Below are 25,485 nucleotides of genomic sequence, written 5' to 3' on the forward strand. Positions count from 1 at the left end.
TGAAATTCAATTTCTGCAAATACCACCCAGCCTCGGGGGATAAAAGCTCTAGTGCTGGTGCTGGTGGCTCACGCCTGTAATTCTAGTTACTCAGGAGGCTTAGATCTGAGGATCTTGTTCAAAGCCAGCCCAGGCAGGAAAGTCCATGAGACTCTGACCTTCAGTTAACTTCCAGAAAACCAGAAGTGGTGCTTAAAGTGTAGAGTGCTGGCCTTGAGGGGAGAAAGCTCAGAGAAAGTGCCTAGGCCCTGAGTTCAAGCCCTGAAACTGGGCGGAGTGGGGTGGAGGGGCAGAGCCCTCCCCAGTTAGCCAGCAAATTAGACATAACCTCCTGCTTGAAGCCCCCTAACCTCACTTTTCCCTCCTCAAGCATGTTAGGCATCAGCATATAAGAGGATTTAGAAAGTTCTAGCTGGATGGCAGTGGCTCATACCTGCAAGTCTAGCTCCTTAGGAAGCTGAGATCTGAGGATCAAGATTCCAAGCCAGCCTGTGAAAGAAAGTGCATGAGGCTCTTACCTACAATTAATCACCAAAATGATCCCAGAAGGAGCTGTGACTCAAACAGTAGAATGCTAGTCTTCAGTGAAGAAGCAAAGGGACAGTGCCCAGGCCCTGAGTTTAAGCACCAGTGCTAGCACAAAAAGTTAAGATCAGCAGCTACCAACAAGTTCTTTTCAGCTATGAGAACACCTGCTCCCTGTGTTGGTCCCACTCTGCAGAGTGTTCCTATCATGAACTTTGGTAACCATAAGTCCTGAACATCATCTATGTCATGCCTTGTTCCTCTTCACAGGCCTGCTAAGGGGTGGAACAAAACCGTATGAAAGGGCAGTAGTTACACTGTTCTTTTGGCCATGAAGGAGGAGTTTGATTTGATCTTGTTCATGGGCTGCTTCCTGTTCTCAGTGTCCATATGGTCATCTTTGGGTGCGATGGGCTTTGTTGCTTCTTGAGTACTCTTGCCTGCTGCTTGCTATGTTTTTGGGCCTCAGTAAGCCAGGTATGACTGGCCTCTATCTTTCCTATCAACAGGTCCTTCCCTGGTCTAAGACTTGAATTTAGGGCCTCACTGGTTAACTAGAATCAGATTTTTCTTTTTTGGCTCATTTTAAAGTTCCATCCTCTGATCTCAGGCTTCAGAGTAGATAGGATTGCAGGATTACAGGTGAGAATCAAAGAACCTGGCACATTTACGTATGTATTTTTTATGTATTTATTTTTTTATTTTTATGTATTTTATTTTTACATATTTTTTTTTCGTTTTTTTTTTTTAATCAATAAAAAAATCCATATGTGGGGGCTGGGAATGTGGCTTAGTGGTAGAATTGCTTGCCTTACATGCATGAAGCCCTGGGTTCAATTCCACAGTACCACATAAACAGAAAAAGCCAGAAGTGGTGCTGTGGTTTCAGTGGTAGAGCGCTGGCCTTGAGCACAAGAAGCTCAGGGACAGTGCCCAGGCCGAGTGCAAGCCCCAGGAATTGCAAAAATAAATAAAAAATTAAAAATCCATGTGCTGGGGCTGTGAAAGTGGCTCAGTGGTGGAGCGCATGCCTTGCATGCATGAGGCCCTGGGTTCGATTCCTCAGCACCACATAAGCAAAGAGAAAAAAAGCCGGAAGTGGCGCTATGGCTCACGTGGTAGAGGGCTAGCCTTGAGCTGAAGAGCTGCGGGACAGCGCCCAGGCCCAGAGTTCAGGCCCCACGACCGGACCCCCCCTCCCTCCCCCAAAAAAAAAAAATCCATGTGTTGAATGTCAGTGGCCCACGCCTGTGATCCTAGCAACTCTGGAGGCTGAGCTCTGAGGATCACAGTTCAAAGCCAGTCCGGGAAGAAAAGTCCACGAGAGTCTAATCTCCAATTAATCGCCAGAAAACTGGACGTGGCACTGTGGCTCAAAGTGGTAAAACGCTTGCCTTGAGCAGAAAAGGTCAGGGACTTCACCCAGGCCCTGAGTTCAAGCCCCAAGACTGGCAAGTCCCCCCTCTTCCCCCCCCCCCCCCCCCAAAAAAAATAAAACCCAACAACTTGCTTCTGTTTTCTGGGATTCATTTTGAAAAAGAGTATTTTAAATGTTCAGAGGAGTTATGCCTTTACTCTTTTTTTTTTTTTCCCTGTGGTGCCGGCCCTGGGGTTTGAACTCCAAGCCTGGGCACTTTTTTGGTAGTTTAGAAGTTCCTCCCTGGCCTGGCTTCCAGCTGCGATCCTCAGCTCTCAGCCTCCAGAGTAGCTGGGACGGCAGACATGAGCCCTACACTTATTCTTCAGCTGCTCCGCTCGTTAGGAAGGGGCGGAATAGGTGGAAAGGGTTCGCATGCCGTTTCCAGCTTTCCGTGAAGTGATTACAGGGAGCGTAACTATGGGAAGCACCTCGCAGCGTGAAGTGACGGCACACAGCCTCTGCGGCCAAGCACCCGCAGGGGGAGGGTGTGTGGGGAGTGGCCTCCCAGCTCCGTGCCGGTCAAACCCGAGGCGGCGGATCCTCCTCTTCCGACGAACGCGCTTCGGCACACTTCCGGCCCCGCCCCCGGCACGCAAGCCCCGTCTCAGACCTCACTTCTAGTGGTGCGACCGTTTCCTGCGCGGACGGCGGGGACTCCATCCCGGAGCATGGACTGCACGTGTGAGGAGAGGCTCACGGAGGAGGGGAGTGACGAGGACCCTGGCTCTGCGGAAGCCCCGGTCCGGATCCGCGACACGCCGGAAGACATTGCCCTGGAAGCTCCCGCCAGTGGGCTGGCGCTCCATCCGACCCGAGACCTGCTGGCGGCAGGGGACGTGGACGGGGACGTGTTCCTGTGAGTGAGGTGCGGGGCAGGGCTGCCAGGTCTGGAAGCTCCTCAGAGAGTTTGCTGGGACCGGGCGAGAGAATCGAATTTTGCAAGTTTCATCTGGTGCGATTCATTCAGTAACATTCACATTTAAACAAGTTATATAAAAAAGTTGCATAAAGAATCGGAAGATAAAGAAGCCAGAGTGTCGTGACTGTGCCCAGACACGTAGCAGGGCAAAAAGCATTTGCAGCCCTGTTATGTACCAGCAATTATATTGAACCTCAGAGTCTAAGCGGCCCCTTTGATCTTTACTCCCTTGGTTAAAATCTGTCAGTGAGCGGAGCACTGGGGGCTCACACCTGTAATCCTAGCTACTCAGGAGGCTGAGATCCGAGGATCGCCGTTCAAAGCCAGCCCGGGCAGGAAAGTCCGTGAGACTCTTATCTCCAATAAACCACTAGAAAACCGGAAATGCCGTTGTGGCTATAGTGGTAGAGTGTTAGTCTTGAGCTGAAGAGTTCAGAAACAGCAGCTAGGTCCTAGAGTTAAAGTCCCAGGAGGGACAACCAACCAATCAGTCTGTCAATGATGTCAATGAATAGTCTGCTTTGGGCTGGTCGCTGTCCCTTTGCTTTTTCGCCCAAGGCTGGCGCTCCACCACTTGAACCATAGCTCTATTTTCAGATTTTTGGTGGTTTAATTGGAAATAGGAGTCTCACAGACTTTGCTGCCTTTGCTTGCTTTGACCTTGGGTCTCAGATTTCAGCCTCCTGAGTAGCTAGGATTTCAAACACTAAGCTTCAGGATTTTATTTTATTTATTTTTTTGAACTCTGGGCCTGGGCGCTGTCCCTCAGCTCTTCAGCTCAAGGCGAGCGCTCTACCACTTGAGCTACAGCGCCACTTCCGGTTTTCTGGTGGTTTATTGGAGATAGGAGTCTCACGGTCTCTCCAGCCCGGGCTGGCTTTGAACCGCGATCCTCAGATCTCAGCCACCTGAGTAGCCCGGCTAGCTTCAGGATTTTAAATAAACTCTGTAATCTGATTTTCAAGGCCCTTTCTACCTGGCCTTTCTTTGCATGCTCTTCTGTATGCTTTCTGTGCCCATGATCCTCACTATATCCATCCTCCCTCCCTCCTTCCCTTCCTCCCTTCCTTCCCTCCCGTCAGTTGTGGGGCTTGAATTCAGGGCTGGCCGCTGTCCTTGAGTCTCTTGGGAACTTTTTTGCCCAAGCTGGCTTGGAACCTCAATCCTCAGATCTCAGCCTACTGAGTGGCTAGGATTACTGGTGTGAGCCATCACTTTTCCTATGTATTTTGAAGCCAAAGCTCCTTTGCACATTGTTGTTTCTTATGCTTGAACAATTCCTTTCCCTCATTTTTACCTTCCATCTACGAATTTTCAGCATCTCTTCTTCCGTTACTTAAATTAGGTAACTATTAGATGCCACTATGATACCAAGTGCCATGGTACTTTTCCCATATAAACCTTATAAGTAGGAGCTGTGAAGGTGGCTCAGTGGTAGAGCGGTTGCCTTGCATGCCTGAGGCCCTGGGTTCGATTCCTCAGCACCACATAAGCAAAAAGAAAAAAGCCGGAAGTGGCGCTGTGGCTCAAGTGGTAGAGGGCTAGCCTTGAGCTGAAGAGCTAAGGGACAGCATCCGGGCCCAGAGTTCAGGCCCTACGACCGGACCCCCCCAAAAAACAAACAAACAAAACAACTATAAATCTGCTTATTTGAATGCTTGTCTCCACTAAAGAAGTGTGTGTGTTATGTTTGGTACACTCTAATTTCTTGCTGCTGCTTCTCCTCTTCCTTCTCTTTCCTCCTCCTTCTCTTCCTTTTTTTGTGGTACTGAGGTTTGAACTCAGCCTGGCACTTGTTAGACAGTTGAGCCATGTCCCCATCCCTTGTTCTGTCATTATTTACAAACAGAATGCTCATTGTAGCTCCCTAGTAGGTTATGACAGGAATTGCAAAAAACAGTATTCTGTGGCTGAATCTGTAATCTATATTGTTTTTCATTTTATCTGCCTCCAGTCTAGGGTAAGTGTTCAATGTTTGTGTTTTTTTTTGGGACCGGTCGTAGGGCCTGAACTCTGGGCCTGGGTGCGGTCCCTCAGCTCTTCAGCTCAAGGCTAGCACACTACCGCTTTTGAGCCACAGTGCCGCTTCCGGCTTTTTATTTTTCTGCTTATGTGGTGCTGAGGAATCGAACCCAGGGCCTCATGCATGCAAGGCAAGCGCTCTACCACTGAGCCATTTTCCCAGCCCTACCAAACAATTTTTTACAAAAGATTTCCTAGCAGGGAGCTGGTGGCTCATGCGTGTAATCCCAGCTACTTAGGAGGCTGAGATCTCAGGATCATGGTTCATTTGAGGATACGGTTCAAAGTCAGCCTGCGCAGGAAAGTCCGTGAAATTCTTATTTCCAAATAAACCACTCAGAAAACCGCAAGTGGTGCTGTGGCTCAAGTTATAGAGCACTAGCCTTGAGCTGAAGAGCTCAGGGACAGTGCTCAGGCCCAGAGTCCAAGCCCCACAACCAACCAAAAGAAAAAAAAAGATTTCATGATTCATCTGACGTCATCAACTCAGTTTCTAGGTTGTTTTTTTTTTAATTGTGTTTCTGTATGTGTGTGGGTGGGGGAGAGGGATAGAGAGAGAAAGAGAATGAGTGAGAGTGAGATCCAGCCTTATGCCTATTAAGCATAATAAGTACATTCTCAGCCTCCAAGGCTTTTTCCTTCCCAAGTATTCTGTCAGTCTGGGACTTTTTTTTTTTCTCCAGTCCTGGGGCTTGAACTCAGGGCCTGGGCACTGTCTCTGAACTTCTTTTTTGCTCAAGACTAGCACCCTACCACTTGAGCCACAGCACTACTTTGGGCTTTTTCTGTTTAGGAACAGAACCCAGGGCTTCATGAATGCTAGGCAAGAACTCTACCATCTAAACCACATTCCCAGCCAGTCTGTGACTTCTTATTTGTTATTAGTGGAGCTTGAACTTGGGGTCTGGGTGCTGTGTCCCTGAGCAATTTTGCTCCAGGTTAACACTCTACCATTTTGAGCCACAGCACCAGCAGTTTTCTGGTGATCATGGATTTGTCCTCTTTTCTTTAGCTTTTCCTACTCTTGTCAAGAAGGAGAAACCAAGGAGGTCTGGTCCTCTGGTCACCACCTCAAGTCTTGCCGAGCTGTGGTTTTCTCTGAAGATGGACAGAGTAAGCATTTGAGAAGGCCTTGAAATGTGGGTGGGAAGGAAGCCATGGACAGTCCCATGACTTGGGTACCTGTTCTCCTAGAACTTGTTACTGTTTCCAAGGACAAAGCCATCCATTTTCTAAATGTGGAGGAGGGCCGACTAGAAAGACGAATTTCCAAGGCTCATGGGTAAGGAGATTCAATTGTGTATATGTGCATGAGGGTGAGGAGTCAGGACCTGGAGACTCCTATTAGAGAGCAAAGGTGCTTCAATAAGTTCTTCATCTGTGTCTCCAGCGCCCCTATCAATAGTCTGCTACTCGTGGATGAGAATGTTCTGGCCACAGGGGATGACACAGGTGGTATCCGCCTCTGGGACCAGCGGAAGGAGGGACACTTAATGGACATGCGACAGCATGAAGAGTACATTGCTGATATGGTTCTGGACCCAGCCAAAAAGCTGCTGCTGACAGCCAGGTAAATCTCAAATCTGCCACTTTCCCTCCCCTGCTTCCCTTATTCAAAGAGAACTTCTAACCCTTTGCTCTGCTCTGCAGTGGGGATGGTTGCCTTGGTGTCTTCAACATCAAACGACGGCGGTTTGAGCTACTCTCAGAGCCTCAATCAGGAGACCTGACATCTGTCACCCTCATGAAAGTACATCTGGGTATGATGGGATGGGATGTACCCCTAAAGAGTTTGGTCTAAGTTGGCTCTACAGACATGTTTTTTCCTGTTCCCTGCAGTGTGGTAAGAAGGTAGCCTGTGGCTCTAGTGAAGGTACCATCTACCTCTTCAACTGGAATGGTTTTGGGGCCACAAGTGACCGCTTTGCTTTGAAAGCTGAGTCCATTGACTGCATGATTCCAGTGACAGAGAGTCTACTGTGCACTGGCTCTACTGATGGAATCATTAGGTGAGTGAAGCCCAGACAGCCTTTGGGTCACCAGAGGGACAAATCCAACCAGTCAGTAACCAACCATTTCTCCTGTGCAGGGCTGTGAACATCTTGCCTAACCGAGTGGTGGGCACTGTGGGACAACATGCTGGGGAGCCTGTGGAGGAGCTAGCCCTCTCTCACTGTGGCCGCTTCCTGGCCAGTAGTGGCCACGACCAGCGCCTCAAGTTTTGGGACATGGCCCAGCTGCGAGAGGTGGTAGTAGATGACTACCGTCGACGCAAGAAAAAGGGAGGGCCTCTGCGTGCCCTGAGCAGTAAGGCCTGGAGCACTGATGACTTCTTCGAAGGACTAAGAGAAGAGGAAGAGGGTTCCAAGGCTCCAGAGGAAGAGGAGAGTGAGGATGACAGTGACTGAGGACATGAGTAGAAAACCTCAGGACAGCTCTTCACTGGGCAAGTCTTGCTTCCTGGTGTTGATCCCAAGAAGACTTGAATTACTTTTTTTGGTGCTGGGAATTGATGCTTTGAGCATGCTCAACCTGCACCCAAGATAATGTTGTGCCATTTAAGAAGTTAAAACGTTTGGGATACTAGGGCTGAGAAGATGGCTCAGTGGTAGAGCGCTTGCCTTGCATGCCTGAGGCCCTGGGTTCGATTCCTCAGCACCACATAAGCAAAAAGAAAAAAGCCGAAAGTGGCGCTGTGGCTCAAAATGGTAGAGTGCTAGCCTTGAGCTGAAGAGCTGAGGGACAGTGCCGAGGCCCAGAGTTCAGGCCCCATGACCGGACCCAAAAAAAAAAAAAAAAAAAAAAAAAGGAAAACGTTTGGGATACTGAAGTGGGGAAGCAATTGTTCTGTAACAGATGCACACTCCACCCGTATAAAACCCTCAACTCTGAGAAGACAGCACAGAAACATGTTTACTAACCAGGGGTTTAATATAAATACAGATAACAACATAGAAAAACTCAAGCCATATTAACTAAAACCATAATGACAAGCAGTAGAGACCAAGGACTTGGCTAGTTCCTCACATAAAAACAGAAAGATTCATTATAAGCATGTCACATAGGAAATGGCCAAGGAAGCGCACAGGGTAAAGACAAACCTTGCAACTTAAGCTAAACCTGAGCAGCTGCCAGGTATGGGGCTATGTTCCAGTGAGGAAGATGCGATGCAGGGCCCATGTCCCTCCCCATTTTGGGATCAGAAGTGGTTGCCCAGGCCTGCTGGGCTGGGTGTTGACATAGGCTCTGCCTACCCATTTAGGCTGCCTGTGGAGGGGAGAGAGGGATGTTACTGCTTCAATATAGTACCCGCCTCAGCCCCACCAGACCACAAGAAGCTGGCCTCAGACTCACTCAGTGCTTCTAGCAGCTGTGTAGAAACAGCATCCTTGGCCACTTCATGACCATCCTGCCCATCTGGAGTCAGCACAACCCAGATGAGGCCACTGAAAGGCACTGGATGCCCAGGGATCACTACTTGGTACCAGAAGCGATGCCAGCCAGCAGGTCCTGTGTCCAAACACTTGGTGAGGAACACTGGGCTGCCTAGCTTCATTCGTTGGCACAGCATCTGCAGGGCAGCTCGAGGCCCTTGGGACCCCAGCTTGTTCTTAGCCAGGGCCAGTTGACTACTATTTGGCTGTAGGCGCTGCAGGGAGGGACTCATGAGCTGGGGACGCAGTAGCTGCTTCAGGTCTGGCTTGAGCCACTCCACAGTCACTGGTTCTCCACAGAGGCGTGACTGCCCTGAATGAAAAGGTGAGAGCAAGACCTTTAGGCCTCTCATTTCCCGGTGGTAAAGCCCAGTTAACTTCTCAGGCTTCACTGGTCTTTATTTGTAAACAGGATGTGACAACTGCCACTTTATAAAGTTTCCTAGGAGGAGCTGCTGGAGAAGACAGGCTTTACCTATCTGATAACCATCACAACAGCTAACCTTGCCAGCCAGGACTACCTTTGTGTCAGGAAATATGTTAAGTAACCATTGTCAATTCTCTCAGCAGTCTGAAAAAACAAGTTCTGTAGTAAACAAAGGCAGGCTCAGCTGAATTCCCTAGGGCAAGTCTTTTTCATTGGAATGTTTAGGATTAAGAGATAATGCCTGCCTTAGAAGTGTTAAACTTGGGTATACTATAGCTCTATTGGAAATAAAAGTGAGCTCACACTTGCCTGAGGTTTTTCTTGGGGGGACTTTTAACTGCTTTACACTGACCTGACGGTACCCAGTACGTTTCAAACCAGACTCCCTCCTCCCCCCCTCCCCCCCGCCACACCCCACCTTTCCCCTACCTTCCACTAAGGCCTTTTTGGCCATGGCGGCTGCGCGATGGGAACTGAACTTGAGCAGCGCAATTTGAGTTGCTGTCGACCCTGGACTGGGCAGCAGCAGTGCTTCCTGGAGGCCGGGGCCCAGAGGCTGCAGTGCCAGCAGCAGCGCGCGGCGGGTCACACTCGACGGCAGCCCATCCACGCTCAGCTCGCACTTCTCCGTGCTGCGGCACACCAGCAGCGGGCAGGAGGGCCGCAGGAGGTGGTTGTGCAGCGTGGCGATGGCGGCCTGGGCACCGCGCCGCGAGCTGTAGCGCGCGTAGGCGAAGCCGCGATTGAGGCCGCTGAAGGTCATCATGAGACGGAACTCGTAGAGACGGCCCACGCGCTGGAACAGCGGGATCAGCTGGTGCTCATACACATCCTGGGGCAGCCTTCCGATAAATACCTCGGACCCTGCGGGCGGCGGGCTGCCCACCCAGCCTGGGGAAAGAGGGTGCGGAAGGACACGGTCACTCACGAGATGGTTTCATGACCTGAGCTCAAGGACTCAGAGACGGTCGGTGTCCGTCTAGGAAATGGGAATGCCCGTTCTGCGCCCGAGCTATTGGTGTAATTGGCCCTGCCGCACAGTAGATGCACCAAGACGGGCTCCCCTCCTCCAAACGGGGCCAAAGGCTCGGCCCCTCCCGACCAAAGGGTGCCGGCTCCGCCGTCGAGCGACAGGTGTTAGGGGCAGAGGCTACTGTACCTGGAGGTGGCCCGCCATACTTCCTCTGCCCGTTCACCTGCACCAGGCGGATGCCCGTCTCCCTGACCCACGCCTCCAGGGCCGCCTTGTTTTCTGGATTCACCCTCTCACACCATTGCTATAAGGGAAAAAAGCAGGATGGAGTGGGGGGAGGGCTCGCGGAGCTGCCCCCCCCCCACCTTGCCTGTGGTGCTGGGGCCGCTGTATCTACCACCCCGGCTCAGGCTGGGCTTGAAAACCCCCAGCCCCCCCAAGTCGCAGCTACGTACCTCACACTCGCGTTTGGACTGCATGGCGGTACTGCAGGGCTAACCCCGTACCTTATTTATGACTTCCTTCCCCCAGATCGCCTCTGGAAGTTTCCCTACCCTCCACCCCCACAAGCTCTCATTGGCTCTGTGCGCGACCCCGCCTCCCGAGGGTGGAGGTATCCACTGCACGTGCGCGGTGGGCTCTCAGACCCTCGGGTGGAAAGATAAAACCCCTTGCTGGCCAGTCAGTCAGGGAAAAGTCCTATTCCTGAAGAGTGGTTCAGACAGGGTGCGCGCTCCCGGCGAGATATTCCCGATGCGCCATTCACCCTAGAAAAGACGGGTGGGCCGTTCTGTGTCTTTTCTCTTTTCCACCGCTTATGTGGTCTAAATGAGTGCCCCAGGTTCTAGTGAGGAAAAGAGAGCTAGGCATCAGTGAGTGACACAGACAAGAACCAATGGTTGAGTGTTTTTATTGGACCTTTGGTGATAGGTTGTGGGTAGTCATCTGCTCCAACTGGTGTGGGGTCCTCTTGCATTTGAGGCCACCTCAGGTCCATTCCAGAAGTTTAGGAGGCAGTGACTGGGTCTTCTATAGAAAGTAGTAATATAGTTGTAAACGTATAGGCATAGTCCTGGCCATTTTTTTTTTTTTTGCCAGTGATTACCAATAAAATAATCATAACAGAAACAAATTAGATTTTGTTCTGAAAACTCTTCGAATGTTCTGCTGAAACCTGAAGTGTGCCAAGCTTTGAAGTACATATGTAGTTCTGTTTTGGTTTTAAATATTGCCAAGTCCAGCTTCCTCTGATAGATCACTTAATTCAGCAGATGCAAGGGGGCTTGTTTGTTCTCCTTCTGATCTCTTCCACAAGGTCTTCTCTTCTGACATCCACCTGGTCAGGATGGGAGAAGAAGATATGAGCATGAGCATCTTCCACTCCACTGCTCCCTGAATGATTATATTTTTTTAGGTATCATGTTTGGCTCAGATGGTAACAGGAACCCAATCAGATACTCCAGAATAGGCAGTGCCTCTTGGAGAAGCCAGAAAGACAGATATCTTTTTTTTTTTTTTTTTTGGGTGCAATCATGGGGCCTGAACTCTGGGCCTGGGTGCTGTCCCTCAGCTCTTCAGCTCAAGGCTAGCGCTCTACCACTTGAGCCACAGCACCACTTCTGGCCGTTTTTCTTTTTGCTTATGTGGTGCTGAGGAATCGAACCCAGGGTCTCACGCATGCAAGGCAAGTGCTCTACCACTGAGCCACCTTCCCAGCCCTGACAGATATCTCTTTTTTTTTTTGGTCGGTCGTGGGGCCTGAACTCTGGGTCTGGGCGCTGTCCCTCAGCTCTTCAGCTCAAGGCTAGCACTCTACCACTTGAGCTACAGCGCCACTTCCGGCTTTTTTTTTCTGCTTATGTGGTGCTGAGGAATCGAACCCAGGGCCTCAGGCATGCAAGGCAAGCGCTCTACCACTGAGCCACCTTCCCAGCCCTGACATATCTCTTGAGATTAAAGATTTTTTTTTTTTTTTTTTGCTGGTCCTGGGGCTTGAACTCAGGTAGGGCCTGGGCTCTGTCCCCAAGCCTCTCTGTACTCCAGGCTAGTGCTCTACCACTTGAACCACAGCACCACTTCTGGCCTTTTCTGTTTATGTGGTACTGAGGAATTGAACGTAGGGCTTCATGCATGCTAGGCAAGCACTCTATTACTAAAGCCACATTCCCAGACCCACTATTAAAGTCCCCTCCCGACCCCCCCACCATCCTGGGGCTTGAACTCAGGGCCTGGGTGTTTCAGCTCAAGGGGAGCGCTCTACCACTTGAGCCACACCACCACTTCCAGTTTTCTAGTGGTTTATTGGAGATAAGAGTCTCATAGATTTTCCTGCTTGGGCTGGCTTTGAACTGAGATCCTCAGATTTCAGCTAGGATTACAGGCATGAGTCATTAGTGCCTGGCCAAGATTAAAGATTTTAACTACCACAATTAACAGGTTAAGCCTTAGGTTCTTTTTTTTTTTTTTTTTTTGAGGGTCTGGTTGTGGGGCCTGAACTCTGGGCCTGGGTGCTGTCCCTCAGCTCTTCAGCTCAAGGCTAGCACTCTGCCACTTGAGCCACAGCGCCACTTCCGGCTTTTTTCTTTTTGCTTATGTGGTACTGAGGACTCGAACCCAGGGCCTCATTCATGCATGGCAAGCGCTCTACCACTGAGCCACCTTCCCAGCCCCCTTAGGTTCTTTTTTCTGGTTGTGGGGCTTGAACTCAGGGCCTGGGAGCTGTTCCAGAGCTTTTTTGTGCAAGACTAGAATTCTACCACTTTGAGCTACAGCACCACTTCCTGTTTTCTACTAGTTAATTAGAGATAAGCCTCCTGAGTGGCTAGTATTATAAGTGTGAGCTACCAGTGCCTGGCAAGCCTTAGGTTCTTTAAAAGTTGGTTCTATATGAATGCTAGGCTTTTGCTCAGGTCTCAAATGGGCATAGACTTCTTGCTTGAATCCTTACCTCTTCTCTGCTAGCCACCGAACGGAGCTTGATGACCCCATCCTTGAGCTCCTGCTCACCGATGATGGCCACTAGTGGGATACCTGTTTCCTCACAGTACTGCAACTGGTTCAGTAACTTTGGGTTCTTCTTGTAGAGCAGTTCAGCCTGCAAGGGACCAGGGCAGAACATGAGAGTTGTCCTCTGCTATCCTCAGGGACAACTTCCTGGGGGCCCAAGCTGGCATCTTGCTCTTACATCCAGTCCAAGAAGTAATGTCACTTCTAAGGGTGAATTTTATTTCATTTATTTTATTTAGATACCATGGGTGAATTTTATTTAGTTTGTGCCTATCACTCTCAAGTTTGCTGCCACTCAAGGGCTTGCCTCCTGTACCTTGATTCCAGCATCCCACAGCTCTGAGATAAGTTTCAGTCTCTCCTCCAGCAGCTTCTTTTGCGCAGATGCAACAAGCACCTGTGTCTCTGTGGTTCGTACTTTCTCTTCTAAAGCCTGGGGAAGGGGCAGATAAGTCAGAGACACTTCCAAGGAGCATATAGGGCAGACTCTAGTAAGGATTCTGAGACTAGGCTCAACTCAGTGTGTGCAACCAGGGAAGTGCAACAGTGTTCTCTTTTAGCAACTGGGGTTAAGGTAGCTCTTAGAAAACATGAAATTAACTGACTTGTATGTGACTGTGAGAAGGGCAAAGGTAACTTCCAGCTCATCTCAAACAATCTGATTAAGAATCTGTAAGAGCCGGGCGCTGGTGGCTCACACCTCGAATCCTAGCTACTAAGGAGGCTGAGATCTGAGGATCGTGGTTCAAAGGCAGCCCGGGAAGGAAAGTGGTGAGACTCTTATCTCCAATAAAAACCACTAGAAAACCAGAAGTGGCACTGTGGCTCAAGTGGTAGAGTGCTTGCCTTGAGCTGAAGAGCACAGGGACAGCGCCCAGGCCCAGAGTTCAAGCCCCGCAACCAACCAAAAAAAAAAAAAGAAAAAAGAAAGAAATGAAAAGCAGCATCAATAAGAAAGGCCTGAGCCCTCTGGAGCTTCCTTGGTATTATTCTAGGTCTACAAAGTTGAAATAAACACTTGAGTAATCCCATGACCTGGGTTTCCTACTGACAGAGAGCATTACAGAGTGGTAAGGAGGAAGATTTAAGGATATTTACTTTCTGGTTTCACAGTGTGACTCTGCCATTACAAGTTCCATGTCTTTGAGCAAAGTTTTTTTCAATTTTTATTACTTAAGTACTTTAGCATCCTCACCTAAAAACATGTAAATTTCAGAACCTTATGAGCTAATGCATGAAAAGCAGAAAAAACAGTGCCTACCACATGGCAGTAGTATGGTAAGTATTTTGTCATGAGGAAGATCTGGGTCTTGGATATGCCAGCATAGATTCCTGATAGCTCCAAGATGTCACTCCTAGGACCTACCTCCAGTCTTTGTTCCACAATGGAGAAGATGCGCTCCACTCCAATACTGACTCCCACACATGGTACCTTGCGCCCTTTAGGGTCAAACATGCCCACTAGTCCATCATAGCGCCCTCCAGCAGCCACACTGCCCACACCCAGGGGCTCGTCCCCTGCCTGGGCTGGGGTCTGTAGCAGCACAGCCTCATAGATCACCCCCGTATAATAGTCTAGCCCTCGAGCAAGGCTCAGGTCAAAGGAGATCTGTGGAGACAAGGACATGATCACTACTAGATTAGGATCTTAGATCCAAAGTCCCTAAGGTCAGACAAGGCTTCCATTTTGACTCACCTTGTCATCAATGCCAAACAGAGTCAGGTACTCAAACAGCAGCTTCAGGTCTCCCAGGCCCTCTAAGGCCTGCTTGTTTTGAGATAGTTTAGGATCTTGGAGCAGCTCCTCCACCAGGGACACCCCACCTAGGGAGACAGATTGGCTTATCTTTTTGTCTAAACTGCAAGTACACGTGCACATGAATACACACATACACAGATTCAATTTTAGAGGGAGGGCAGTGCATGGCTACTGAGGAGGCGGGGTTCTGTTCCTTACCATGCTGTTGAACATAGTCTCCGATGCGGTCAGCCACCTCAGGTGCAAGTCCCTTCTCTCCCACCATCTCATTCTTCACTTCCTCCCAGGATACCTAGGCAGACACTAGTCAGGGGCTTTTGAGCAGCTTCCCTACCACAGAGCAGAGGTGGTCCCTTCTTGGGGAACAGTCTTAGAAGCAGAAGCTGCCTTTCAACCTACGTGCTGGAGCTAATCCTCCTTTAGTGGGCATAGAGGTAAACATTAATGCTCGTTTTCCATTGCTCAAGGAGGCGTGGGTTCTGGGAAAAAGAATCAGGCATTTGGGTCATTACCTTGTCCAGCTTGTCCACCGAGGAACAGATGGTACGGAACTTGCTATCTGGAACACCACAGACGGCAAACATCCCATCTAGTATGCGCCGGTCATTTACCTGTAGGGACCCAAGGCATATCTCTTTAATAGCCTCAACAGTCTTGGTTCCTTGGGCTATTGGTTCCTTATAATAGGACTTTCTCCTACGAGAAGCCAGGTCCTGCCTTGCCCTCCCAACCCCATTTAGCTCTGACCTTGACCAGGAAGTTGCCTATCTGAAGTGAACTCAGGATTTCACACATGATTTTCAGGCATTCTGCATCAGGGATCATAGGGTCAAATTGTCCAGCAATGTCAAAATCCTGTAGGGAGAGGGGTAGACAGAGGACCTCAAGAGTTGAACTATATTAAAGAGGAATTTCTGGGAGTTCTGCTTTGAAGATCTCTGCTGTCTGTTTGCACTGAAGCACATGAAGGACTTCCCCACTTCATTCTCTATGTCTGATAATCAGCTCAGAGGAAAAGTCCAGCATTTTTGAGCTTCCCACCAGTCCTGGTATCCTTTCCATATATGGGATTCTATGTCCTTCATTATCTACTTTATCATTACCTCCTTCCTAATTCCTCCAACTTCTTCCTTTGATATTCTTTCCCATCCACTAGAAGTCCTGCCATCACTTGTGATAATTTGATATCTCACGTAGAAATTTCTCATTGATCCTACCACTATAGTTTCATATAAAAGGCACTGAACCTAGCTGGGTGCCAGTGACTCAAGCCTGTAATCCTAGCTTCTCAGGAGGCTGAGATCTGAGGATTGCAGTTCAAAGCCAGCCTGGGCAGGAAAGTCTGTGAGCCTCTTCTCTCCAATAAACCACTTAGAAAACCAGAAATGGCACTGTGGCTCAAGTGGTATAATGCTAGCCTTGAGCTGAAGAGTACAGGGACAGTGCCCAGGCCTAGAGTTCTACCCCTACCATCTCTTTATCTGTTGAATACTTAAAATGGGGAACATTTCCTCTTCATTATGAAATCTATATAAAAATATCAAAATGCAAGTGCTTTATCTAAGGACATCCACTTTACTCAGGATACCACAGTACTTGACATATGTACTGATTTCCTGGGCGCTGATGGCTCACACCTGTAATCCTAGCTACTCAGGAGGCTGAGATCTGAGGATTGTAGTTAGGAACCAGACTGAGCAGGAAAGTCCCTGAGACTCTGATCTCCAATAAACCACCAGAAAAATGGAAGTGGTGCTGTGGCTCAAGTGGTAGAGTGCTAGCCTTGAGCTGAAGAGCTCAGGGACAGCACCCAGGCCCAGAATTCAAGCACCTTGACCAACAAAAAACAAACAGATTGTTGAGAGACTGACTTGAGAGAGGGTCTGAATTACCCATCCTGCCCTTTTTTCAACACTCACACATTGGTAGAATTCCCGGTATCGGCCTCGGGTCATGGCTGGGTTATCCCGCCGATATACTTTTGCTATATGGTAGCGTTTAATGTTGGTCAGTTTATTCATTGCCAAATACCGAGCAAAAGGAACCTGATGACAGAGAGTTAAGGAGAACACCTTTCCTATTGCTGTTTGGAAATTATCATCACCTACAGAAGCTGTGGTCTAACCCCTCCCTGTCTGGGAAAAGCCACTGCCCGTAAGATTAACAGCATTTCTGAAGGTAGAGAAAGAATCAACTGTGCTACCACAGTTGAAGCCTCAGAAAAGACCAAGGTTAGCCAGGTGCCCGTGGCTCGTGTCAGTAATCCTAGCTACTTGGGAAGCTGAGATCTGGTTCAAAGCCGGCTGGGGCAGGAAAGTCCGTGAGACTCTTATCTCCAATTAACTACCAGAAAACCGGAAGTGGCACTGTGGCTCAAGTGGTAGAATACTAGCCTTGAGCTTAAGAGCTGAGGGACAGCGCCCAGGACCAGAGTTCAAAACAAAACAAAAAAACAAACAAGGCTCTGTGGATTAGAGGCTTGGCTCAGGGGGTAGGGTGCCCGCCAGTGAGCATAAAGCATCAGATACCAAGTTGGCATCTTTGTCTGACAGCCTGGCCTGCCCGCCCCCGCCCCCTCCAAAAAAAAGATCAAGGCTCCTTCCTATTTGGTAGTATCTCCCTTGGGCAGATTGACACAGAGCAGGAAATGGGCCCCATAGGGAATCCCTAAGCAGATGACTGAGTCTCTGTAGCTTACAAGCAAAGGAAATGTAATTTTGGTCAATTAAAATGAACTTTGCCCATGGACCTAGGCAGGGGAAAGCTATTCTGGGAACTGAACCCTGGCAGAAAGGTAAGGTCTCACCCAGCATTCAGATTTCTTTTCTTTTCTTTTCTTTTCTTTTTTAGCATTCAGATTTCTAAGGCTACACTCTGCTTGGCCAAAGTCTCATCCTACTTTACAGCAGAAAGAATTCACTAGTTGCCAAAGGCTTTATGTTTAATCTTACCTAGGTCTGTCTATCCCTAAATGTAAGGGTTAGAAGTAGCCCCAGCTCTGTAAGGGCCAAGAGCTGAAGGTTAGAAAGATACAGTGAGATCATAACGAAGGGACAGCAGCTCCCCTCCCTGGTCCTTCAGGTCATAAATAAGCTTCGAGTCTTCTCCATATTTTCCAGTCAGTGTTTCCTAGAGAGAGCATAATGAACTGTGATGACAATAAACATAACTTTTTTTTGTGGTGCTAAGGATAGACCTAGGCAAACACTCTCTACTGAACTACATCCTCATCTCCTAAAAGAACATTATGAAAAAACTACTATCCTAACATTCCTAATTTCAACTTGTCTATATTCCTTCTTTTTATCCCAATGCTTACATGCTTGATATAGTTATAATAAAAAATAAACATTGTTGATTTTTGGCTAATATACATTTTATAAGAGCTAACATTGCTTTTTAAAAATTTATTTTATCTTAGAGGTGATGTATAGAGCAATTAGTTACATATTGCTTTTTAAAGATATATACTCTTTTTTTTTTTTTTTGGGTCCGGTCATGGGCCTGAACTCTGGGCCTGAGTGCTGTCCCTCAGCTCTTCAGCTCAAAGCTAGCGCTCTACCACTTGAGTCACAGCGCCACTTCCGGCTTTTTTCTTTTTGCTTATGTGGTGCTAAGGAATCAAACCCAGGGCCTCAGGCATGCAAGGCAAGCGCTCTACCACTGAGCCACCTTCCCAGCCCCAAGATATATACTCTTTAGTAAGAAGCTCTATGCTTATTTTCTCACTAATGTTATCCTGTGAGATGGCTAGGTTATTCCAATTTAAAAACAAAATTTCTGGGCTGGGAAGGTGGCTCAGTGGTAGAGTGCTTGCCTTGCATGATTCCTTAGCACCACATAAGCAGAAAAAGCCGAAGTGGTGCTGTGGCTCAAGTGGTAGAGTGCTAGCTTTGAGCTAAAGAGCTGAGGGACAGCGCTCAGGCCTAGAATTCAGGCCTCACAACTGACCACCCCCCCAAAAAATAACATTTTAAGAAATGTTAATTTTTTTCTTGAGAATAAGATTCTGGGAGTGCATTACAGACCAGTGGTTGTTTTATTTTTAAACATCTGTAATCTGAACAACATTAAAAGCCAAAACAGAATGTCTTAATAGTTTTACAGTAGTTTGTACCCTCACATGTTTTCAACAGATAACAGATTTCATTTATCACACTGACAGATTTTAAGTGTCTGAACACTTAAAATTCCCAGTATGCAAATCAGTGTTCTGATTTGTACATTCTCAGTGTAAGACTGGAAACATTTGTACACTGGTTGGACTGAACTGTTCGTATCTTGCCCTCTACCCCATTCCTATGTTGAAGTTCTAACTCTAGTAATCTCATACTCTCTTATTATCTATTTTGGTTTCCTATACTCATTCTTCAATCATGTAGCTTCCTCTTACCCATCTCTCACCTTTAGTTCAAACACAGGTGTATCAATCACTTCCGCACCATGGCGTTTGAAGCAGCGGATGATTACATCAAACACTTTCTCCCGAACTGCCATATGCTTGGGACTGTAGTCTCTTGTGCCCTTGGAGTCAAAATTAACCAAAGAACCAAGGAAGAGATGTAAGCTAGACAATAATAAGTTCTGAAAATATATAACTGTGTTTGCACCAACAGGGAAAGCAAATCCTGTGTCAAACATAGATTTTTTTAACAGGCCACTGAATAGTAAAATCAATACAAACCATTCCTTATTGATTTCTATACTTATTTACTTGCCTTTTAAATCACTTTCCCTTTTAGGTTTGATTCTTAAAATATTTTTCTTAAAACATTTTTTTTCCTAAGCAGCTTTTTGACAACTCTGGGAATAAGAGTATTTCTGCCTAACAGAAGAGACCTGCCTGATGATAAGCATATAACCAAACCAAATTGGAACAATGAGTTGAATGCTAAAGTTTGTAAGGTGACTTTTCTTTCTTAGCATGCTTTTTTCTGATTAGTATAAATTAATTATACAAAGGGACTTCATTATAATATTACATACATGCAGATAATGTATTTTTGATCAAATTTACTCCTATTTCCCTCTTTCTCTTTCTTTTTTTTTTTTTTGTAGGTTACAGGGCTTGAACTCAGGACCCAGATTAGACAGAAACATTGTACAGATAAAGGTGTTGAGGAAGATGGTGAGAAGTCTTCAGTTTATGCCTCATAACAAATTTGTGGCAGAACAACTTTGTTCTTGTATGTCAGATCTTTTAGTCTTGGCTTTTACAATCTACTCTAAAGTCTTTGGTCTTAGGACCTCTTCACTCAATATAAATCCAAAGTACATTATACCTATCAATATTTTGTTACTAGAAATTAAAAAATAAAAATCTAAAATAATATATTAGTGTACCCATCAAATATTAACACATAATATTTTAGGAAAATATAAGAATTTTCTTTTTATTTTTCTGGACGGTCATGGGGCTTGAACTCTGGGCCTGGGCGCTGTCCCCCAGCTTTTCAGTTCAAGTTCTGTAGCTCAAGTGCTCTACCACCTGAGCTACAGCACCACTTCCTGTTTTCTGAGGGGTTTATTGGAGATAAGAATCTCAGCGACAGAAGTGGTGCTGTGGCTCAAGAGGTAGAGTGCTTGCCTTGAGCTAAAAAGTGTAGGGACAGTGCCCAGGCCCAGAGTTCAAACCCCATGACCAACAAAAAAAAAGTTTTTTTTCTGGCCGGGTGCCAGTGGCTCACACCTCTAATCCTAGCTACTAAAGAGGCTGAGATCTGAGGATCACCATTCAAAGCCAGCCTGGGCAGGAAAGTATGTGAGACTCTTATCTCCAATAAACCACCAGAAAACCGGAAGTGGCACTGTGGCTAAAGTGGTAGAGCGCTCGCCTTGAGCTGAAGAGCTGAGGGTCAGTGTCCAGGCCCAGAGTTCAAACCCCAAGACCGACAAAAAAAAAAAAATCACGGACTTTCCTGCTGGAGCTGGCTTTGAATCGAGATCCTCAGATCTCAACCTCCTGAGTAGCTAGGATTACAGGCGTGAGCCACTGGCACCTGGCAAATATAATCATTTTCAAAAAAACCTGAATAATAGTATTGATGACATCTTTGCAGATCTTTAATATATGCCTTAATAAAAGACAGATGATTTTATTCTGGGGCTTGACCTCAGGGCCTGGGCACTGTTCCTAAGCTTCTTTTGCTCAAGGCTAGCACTCTACCATTTGAGCCACAGTGCCATTTCCGGCTTTTTCTGTGTTTGTGGTACTGAGGAATCAAACCCAGGGCCTCATGAATGCTAGGCAAGCACCTTACCACTAAGCCACATTCCCAGCTCCAGATGATTCTTCTATGTGCTTCTTGTATTCAATATCTGTTTTAGAAGTAAATGAAGTATATCTAAACTGACATAGATGTGTACTAGTAAAAGGAGTACTTCAATGAACTTTCAGTGAACTGTGAATATTCTTTTTTTTTGATACTACACCTAACCTCCACAGAAGTTTCACTTTCTTTTTTTTTTTTTTTATTGTGAACATACTGTACAGAGGGGTTACAATTACATGGGCAAGATAAAGAGTACATTTCTTATCAAGCATTGTAGCCTCCTCCTTTGTTTCCCCTTCCCATCACTTCCCATCCTCCCCCTGCCCCCCCAGTTTCACTTTCTTAAAGACTGGTTGGTTGTTTTTTGTTTTTGCTGGCTCTATGGTCTGTGGGCCCAAGTCCTTGAGCTTTTTTGTTTTTTTTACACAAGGCCAGAATCACTTGTGCTTAATGTATACATCCCACATAATAGTATTTCCAGCCCCAGCAGGAAAGTCTATGAGACTTTTTGTCAGCCACAGAGCTTGAACTCAGGGCCTGGGCACTGTCCCTGAGTTCTTTTGCTCAAGACTAGCACTTTATCACTTTGAGCCACAGCTCCACTTCCATCTTTCTGGTGGTTAACTGGAAATAGATAAGAGTCTTACAGACTTTCCTGCCTGGGCTGGCTTTGAACTGCTATCTTCAGATCTCAGCCTGAGTAACTAGGCTTTCAGGGGTAAGCCACCAATGTCTGGCTCTATGAGACTCTTATCTCCAATTAGCCACTTAAAAACTAGAAGTGGAATTGTGGCTCCAAGTGGTACAGTGCTAGCTTTGGGCAAAAAAAAAAAAAAAAAAAAAAAAAAGCAAACTCAGGAACAGCATCTAGACTGAGGTAAAGTCTCTGACTGATTACCACCCCTTCCCTCCCAAAAAAAAAGTATAAGGGAAGATGTGCTTAATTTATATGTAAATACTACATGATTTTATGGAAGGAACTTGAGCAACTTCAGATTTTGTTATCTACATGAGGTTTGGAACCCATCTCCAGGATACTAAGGATCAACTGTATTGATTAGTCTAGTCTTGATTTCTGCTATAGGACCAGGAGTTCTAATTACATAGTTATGGTGATAACTATGCACTTTCAGAGCAAATGTTAACACAGTGAAAAAAGCAAATTACACATTATTACAAAAATAACTTTGGGGCTGGGAAGGTGGCTCAGTGCTAGAGTGCTTGCCTTGCATGGATGATGCCCTGGGTTCAATTTCTCAGCACCACAGAAGCAGAAAAAGCCAGAAGTGGTGCTGTGGCTCAAGTGGTAGGTAGATTGCTAGCCTTGAGCTGAAGAGCTGAGGGACAGCGCCCAGGCCCAGAGTTCAGGCCCCATGACCAACACAAAAACAAAACAAAACAAAATTTTTTTGGTCACGAAAGACTCCTTGAAAGTCTTATCTCCACATTACTGAGCTATCTTTTTTTTTTGGTTGGTCGTGGGGCTTGGACTCTGGGCCTGAGCGCTGTCCCTCAGCTCTTCAGCTCAAGGCTAGCACTCTACCACTTTAGCTACAGTGCCACTTCCGGTTTTCTGGTAGTTTATTGGACATAAAGAGTTTCACGGACTTTCCTGCCTGCGCTGGTTTTGAACCGAGATCCTCAGATCTCAGCTTCCTCAGCTAGGATTACAGGTATGAGCCACCGGTGCCCGGCCTGAGTTATCTTTGTTTTTTTGGGGGTCTGGTCATGGGGCCTGAACTCTGGGCCTGGACGCTGTCCCTCAGCTCTTCAGCTCAAGGCTAACGCTCTACCACTTGAGCCACAGCGCCACTTCTGGCTTTTTTCTTTTTGCTTATGTGGTGCTGAGGTATCAAACCCAAGGCCTCATGTATGCAAAGCAAGCACTCTACCACTGAGCCACCTTCCCAGCCCTGGCCTGAGTTATCTTATGTTAATATATTTTTTTTTCTTTTTTTTGTTGGACCTGGGGCTTGAACTCTGGAGTTCTGGGTGCTGTCCCTGAGCTCTTCAGCTAAAGGCTACTGCTTCATCACTTGAGCTACAGCACCACTTCAGGTTTCCTGGTGGCTCATTGGAGATAAGAGTCTCACAGATTTTCCTGCCAGGGATCTCAGCCTCCTGAGTAGCTAGGATTACAGGCATAAACCACTGGTGCTGGGCTGATGTTAATTTTTTTTTTTTTTTTGGTTGGTAGTGTGGCTTGAACTCTGGACCTAGGGGCTGTCCCTAAGCTCTGCAGCTCATGGCTAGTGCTCTACCACTTGAGCCACAGCGCCACTTCTGGTTTTCTGGTGGTTGATCGGAGATAAGAGTCACATGGACTTTCCTGCCTGGGCTGGCTTTGAACAGTGATCCTCAGATCTCAGCCTCCCCGGTAGCTAGGATTATAGGTGTGAGCCACAAGACCCCGGCTCAAAGAAAAGTGTTTTTAAAAGAAATTCTTTTTCTAAAAGAAATTCTTCCAGGGCTGGGAAGGTGGCTCAGTGGTAGAGTGCTTGTCTTGCATGCCTGAGGCCCTGGGTTCGATTCCTCAGCACCGCATACGCAAAAAGAAAAAAGCCGGAAGTGGCGCTGTGGCTCAAGTGGTAGAGTGCTAGCCTTGACCTGAAGCGCTGAGGGACAGTGCCCCAGGCCCAGAGTTCAGGCCCCACGACTGGACCCCCCCCCCCAAAAAAAAGAAATTGTTCCAGCTTTTATGACTTCTGCTGCTAGTCATGCTTAATAAAATACTAAGTTGTCTTGAATATGTTGAAGTATGATCACAAAAGGTATTTGTTTTTAAACTCTAAGACCTCCACTGACTGAACTTGATTTTTCTGTTGCGGCTATAACCTTCAATTATATTGAAAATTTAACAGACATCTAAATCAACAGCTAATTTTTAACATTGAATTGTAAATGCAACAGCACAATTTGAAAATACATTAAATGCTTAATTTGTTCAGACCTGATATTTTAATACAACAATGTTATCATTGCCATTATCAAGATAATAAACATTTCTATTATTTCCTACCACCCCCCCAAAAAAAAAACAAAAACAAAAGAAAGAAAAATGTGTTTTAGGTGGACACCAGTGGTTCATGCCTGTAATCCTTACTACTCAAAAGGCTGAGATCTGAGGACTGAACTTCAAAGCCAGCCCAGACAGGAAAATCTGTGAGACCCATATCTCCAATTAAGCACCAAAAAAGCCAGAAGTGACTGAAGTGGTAAGAATGTTATCATTGAGCAGAAAAGCTCAGGGACTGCACCTAGGCCCTGAGTTCAAAGACCAAGACTGGTATGTGTGTGCACGCACATGTGCGCTCACACACACATACACACAAAGTCGTTACAATAACAGAAATATGTATGAAAGACCATGGAAATCTATATGAAGGGATAAATACTTCTGTTTATAGAACCTCCAGAAAGTGACACCTAAAGTGAAATCTTGGAGATGAGTTAGGAAATTTCTACCTTCATTCCACTCTACTTTCCTACTCTATTGGGTTGTATATAGATCCTCCTCTAGTTCCTAGAGATTATCAAAGTACCATCATTCTTTCTTGTGTCAGGGTTTCCACATTCTATGGACCTATTTTCCTTACCCTCTTCCTCTGGCTATCTGTATCCATCTCAGAGGTTTATAGTGTACTCCTTCTTGGTGAGGCTTTCTTAGACTCTAGCACTCATGTTTTTGAGCATCCATATCAATTTCTTTATATTACTAACCACAACTTACAATTGCTTAATCATGTGTGGGATTATCTGTCCTAAAGTTTTCTCTTTCAGTAGCATGGAAGATACATGAAGGCAGACTGCAGTGTCCAGCATGGTATGATTAGAACTTTGTACTGTACTAGGGACATAGTAGTAAGCACTCAATGACAGCTTACTGAATGAAAGGGGTACAGAAGCAGGCTGGGCACCCAGCTGGCCTCCTTTCTGTCATCACTTTGCCATCCCAATATGACTCAAGTAGAGTTCAATCCAGCCCAGTAGCCAGAACAATGATCGTTTCCTCTGCAATATTTCAGCTCCTCCTCAATGACCTAGTTCAGGAAAGCAGATCTATCCACCCTTTTGAGTAGATTAGAAATTCTCTCAGATTCCCCTTATAGGAATAGTATTACCTTAGGTGTTTTTCCCTTATAGGAATAGTATTACCTTAGGTGTTTTGAGCACAAACTTTTGTTTGCTTTCATCAGGGCCCAGCTGTGCCTTCAGTTTCAGGAGTTTTGCCACCTCCTCCTCGATCTGTTGGGGAAAAGAATCAGTTCGGCTATTCGTCGTCCCTCTCCCTTTCACATCATTCATTCGATATTCTTCCCATATCAGGAACAAGTCTTTCGACTGGGGGCCAGCCATCCTTCTCTCAGGATCCGCCCTAGCTATCTCTCCATCCCAGCCCATCCTCCCTACGAGCCCAGTCCCGTCCTCCACAACGCTGTCCTCCAGCCAGACTACCTCGCTTTATGTCCTTCCCTTGTCTCCTGCGTCATACCTGATCAGCGCTGGCCTTCTGCTGCTTGAGGCTCCGCACGCGCTCTCCCTGAAGCCGCACCAGTTCCTCCAGCTCTGCACGATCTGCCATTCTGCCGGCCACCTGGAGCTAGCTGCCCGCCTTTCAAACCGGCTGGGGTGAACGCAGCCTGAGCCTGGATGACTTCCGGCTACCGAGACTCTGATTTCCAGGCCTAGAGAGCCTCCGTGGAACTCAGAAACCGCTTCCGGGTTAGG

General features: G+C 47.0%; 3 protein-coding genes across 3 annotated transcripts; 1 reads left to right on the forward strand and 2 right to left on the reverse strand.

The window, feature by feature from the left end:
- The first annotated feature begins 2,530 nt into the window (after positions 1-2,530).
- Wdr55 (WD repeat domain 55) lies at positions 2,531-7,490 on the forward strand. Its single transcript, XM_042692046.1, has 7 exons — positions 2,531-2,801; positions 5,899-5,999; positions 6,081-6,168; positions 6,277-6,456; positions 6,537-6,636; positions 6,726-6,895; positions 6,976-7,490. The coding sequence occupies exons 1-7, from the start codon at positions 2,614-2,616 to the stop codon at positions 7,292-7,294; spliced, it is 1,146 nt and encodes a 381-aa protein (XP_042547980.1). The 5' UTR covers positions 2,531-2,613; the 3' UTR covers positions 7,295-7,490.
- Positions 7,491-7,702: 212 nt separating this feature from the next.
- Positions 7,703-10,201, reverse strand: Dnd1 (DND microRNA-mediated repression inhibitor 1). The gene is made up of 4 exons (XM_042692047.1): positions 10,176-10,201; positions 9,907-10,024; positions 9,177-9,638; positions 7,703-8,633 (listed from the first exon to the last, which is right to left on the reverse strand). The coding sequence occupies exons 1-4, from the start codon at positions 10,197-10,199 to the stop codon at positions 8,176-8,178; spliced, it is 1,062 nt and encodes a 353-aa protein (XP_042547981.1). The 5' UTR covers positions 10,200-10,201; the 3' UTR covers positions 7,703-8,175.
- A 413-nt stretch (positions 10,202-10,614) lies between these two features.
- Positions 10,615-25,400, reverse strand: Hars1 (histidyl-tRNA synthetase 1). The gene is made up of 13 exons (XM_042692044.1): positions 25,250-25,400; positions 24,913-25,002; positions 18,890-19,009; positions 17,519-17,614; positions 16,405-16,530; positions 15,233-15,340; positions 14,998-15,096; positions 14,684-14,777; positions 14,423-14,550; positions 14,093-14,335; positions 13,043-13,159; positions 12,668-12,814; positions 10,615-11,056 (listed from the first exon to the last, which is right to left on the reverse strand). The coding sequence occupies exons 1-13, from the start codon at positions 25,337-25,339 to the stop codon at positions 10,985-10,987; spliced, it is 1,530 nt and encodes a 509-aa protein (XP_042547978.1). The 5' UTR covers positions 25,340-25,400; the 3' UTR covers positions 10,615-10,984.
- Between the last annotated feature and the right edge of the window lie 85 nt (positions 25,401-25,485).

This window comes from Dipodomys spectabilis, unplaced genomic scaffold (genome assembly GCF_019054845.1).
Source record: "Dipodomys spectabilis isolate Male_0828 unplaced genomic scaffold, ASM1905484v1 ptg000147l, whole genome shotgun sequence".
NCBI lineage: Eukaryota > Metazoa > Chordata > Mammalia > Rodentia > Heteromyidae > Dipodomys > Dipodomys spectabilis.